Raw genomic sequence first — 2,980 nt, 5'->3', positions numbered from 1 at the left:
AAAAGCCAGTGTTTGTGTCTGTGTGTGTGTGTGTGTGTGTGATTCTTGATTTCGTCATTGTTCTTTTCTTTCATTTGGAAAGGCGAGCACAGGGCATGCACAGTGTTGTGTAGTAGTACTGGAGTCGATGTTTACAATTACCGGTCTTTGAAAACTGTACAAAAACAAAAACTAAGAAAGACTCATATTAATATTTCACCAGTTCTCAAACTATGACAACGTCATTTGCTTAGTGCCTTTGCGATTGCGGTCGTAAGTGTCTAAAAAGTCAAGAACCCACCAGGACCTCCATAATGTGGTCCAGTTCAGTCAGGTCGATTTTGAAAGGCTGGTTGGGTGAGACCTGGGGGGCGGGGCCACTGTAAGGGGAAGCCAGTGATTTGAGGAGGTCGTCCGCCGTCACCACAGGCGACAGTTTGGAGAGCCCGCCCCCAGTGGCAGAGGCCGAGGTCGTGCAGGGGTCAAAGTCATACATGGACGTGTCGATGTCCGCAAACAGGATGTCGTCCAAGGCTAGGTCCGTGAGGAAGGCCGAGGAGGAAGACGGAGGGGAGGGAGAAGAGGAATTTATATCCAGGCCACTAGGGGGAGGCGGAGGGAGAGTGTCCAATAGTCTGACCTCAGCTGTCACAGACATAGCACTGCGGGTGTCCGCTAGAGACACCAGTCCATCAGTTTTAGGGCCCTCTGTCCTGTTGCAGTCTTTGGAGGGGGCCGGGGTAGTCGGGGAGAGGGTGGGGGACAAGGGGGGCTGAGTGAGAGCTGAGGTGGGGGAGGTAGTAATAGTATTAGCTGCTGTTGCTGCTGCTGTCCTTGTTGTGGCTGAGGGGGAGAAGAACTGCTCCATGTCAGATGAGAAACTGTCTCTGGTTATAGAAGGCGCAGGGACCCTGGTGGACACCTGGTTTTGGAGGGGGGAGGAGGGAGGAGGAGGAGGAGAGAGAGGAGGTGTGGGCGGGGGCGAAGTGCAATAGGAGGCGTCACCGTCGTCCTCCAACAGCGAGGCGGGCGTGAGGCAGGTTTCCAGGGGGGCAGGACCGGACTGACAAGGAGCCGCGGACGAGTGGAGGGGAGAGGCCGACAACGCCGGCGGCTGGTGGGTCAGGGGCGTGGCGGCCACCATTGACAACACCCCCAAAGTAGGCGGGGCCTCACGGAAGCCCTCGTCCATCGGGTCGTCCGGCGGGGGCGAGGGGGGCAGGAGGAGGGGCCGCAGCGAGCCCTCCTGTTTGAGCTCCTCCTGGATGCGGCGGAGCATGTTGTTGATGAGCACGCGTCTCTCCAGGCTGGGCTCGCTGAGCGGCCGGTGGTTATAAAGCTTCATAAGGGAGATGTTGAAGATGGTCTGCCGCTGCAGGGCGTAGGACACCTTGGACAGGCCCTCGGCCGCCGCCACGGTCACCCCCGGCGCCAGCGCTTTGCCTTCCAGCCCCTCTTCATCCTCGTCCAGTTTTCGCTTTGCCCCTTTACCAAACATATATCTGCAACACAAAGAGAGGACTGCATTTCAATTCAAATTCAATTTAAAAATCATTTATCAACCATCAAATTTAAATAAAACAGAAACAAACATTAAGCATTTGGCTCATAACACACAAACGTAATGAACAAACCATAACAATGCTACTATGCTACTAAAATGTTTTATTTGAATGCTTAACAAATCAGGTACAATATGTGGAGACACTGGAGAGGTGGCATTATGCAATCGCCGCTTGCTCTTTGCAAAATGATACAAACTACAAACACCACACTGCGTGCACAATTATTAGACAAGTGAGTATTCTGACCGTATCATTATTTCTATGCACATTTTCCAACTTTAATGTTTATTGGATTGAATCATTTTCATATGCTATGTATTTGTGTAATAAGGGAGGGTGTGGCTAAAGTGATTAACATCTTGTATTTATTAGCTTTATTACCTCAGGTAAAATGGGGGGGAAAGGAGATTTAACTGACACTGAAGTCAAACACTGTAAAATGTCTTTCAGACAGATGCAACACTCTTGAAATAGCGAAACTATTGAGGTGTGACCACCGGACAATCATTTACATTTACATTTTTGGCATTTAGCAGACGCCTTATTCCAAAGCGACTTACAATCAATACATTTGAATACTAAGCATGTGAATCATCAGTCCACCATTCGTAGCAGGAAGAGTAATCCAGCTCAGGCCCGGGGCCATTGATAGAAGGTCTACGACGGAAGATGGGTAGTGACAATCAAACACTTTGTTGCAAATAGTCAACAGGGTCACAAAAAATGCATGGAGAAAAAAAGGCGCAAATGAACTGCAAAAGACTTGAGAAGAATTAAACGTGAATCTACCAGGAACCCATTATCCTCCAGTTTCCACCATATTCCGGAACTGCAACCTACCTGGAGTGTCCAGAAGTACAAGGTGTCAAGTGCTCAGAGACATGGCCAAAGTAAAGGAGGCTGAAACACGACCACCACTGAATTAGTTTCACAAGTTGAAGTGTCAAGATTGGACAAAGAAATACCTGAAGACCTTTTTCAAAGGTTTTATAGAGAGATGAAATGAGAGTGACTCTTGATGGACCAGATGGATGGGCCCGTGGCTGGATCACTAATCACCACTTCAATTCAGGCGCTAGCAAGGTGGAGGAGGGGTACTGGTATGGGCTACTACGATCTTTATGCAGGACAATGCTCCGTCACATGCATCCAAGTACCGTACTCCACTGCTTGGCTAGCCACCAAAGGCCTTGAAGATGACTGACTAATGACCTAGCCCCCTTCCTCACCTGACTTAAATCCTATTGAGAACTTGTGGTCCCTTCTCAAACGTCAGATTTACAGTGAGCGAAGACAATAGACCTCTTTGAAGAGCATTTGGGAGGTTGTGGTTGCTGCTTCAGCGAAAGTAGATCGTCAACAGATCAAGAAACTGACAGACTCCATGGATGGACGGCTCATGGCAGTTATTGAAAAGAAGGGTGGTATATGGGTCA

The 2,980-nt window shown here is 49.3% G+C and overlaps 1 protein-coding gene across 1 annotated transcript; it reads right to left on the bottom strand.

The window, feature by feature from the left end:
• Positions 1–268: 268 nt before the first annotated feature.
• On the bottom strand, positions 269–1,477 carry sertad2b (SERTA domain containing 2b; the record flags this gene model as incomplete). Its single annotated transcript, XM_080548988.1, has 1 exon — positions 269–1,477. One exon carries the CDS (start codon positions 1,475–1,477, stop codon positions 269–271), a length of 1,209 nt encoding a protein of 402 aa, XP_080405114.1.
• Positions 1,478–2,980: the final 1,503 nt, after the last annotated feature.

The sequence above is a fragment of the Nansenia antarctica genome, assembly GCF_963989245.1.
Source record: "Nansenia antarctica genome assembly, chromosome: 19".
Classification (NCBI taxonomy): Eukaryota; Metazoa; Chordata; class Actinopteri; order Argentiniformes; family Microstomatidae; genus Nansenia; species Nansenia antarctica.
The sequence above is the reverse complement of the archived record's forward strand: the minus strand, read 5'-3'. Positions and strand labels throughout refer to the sequence as shown.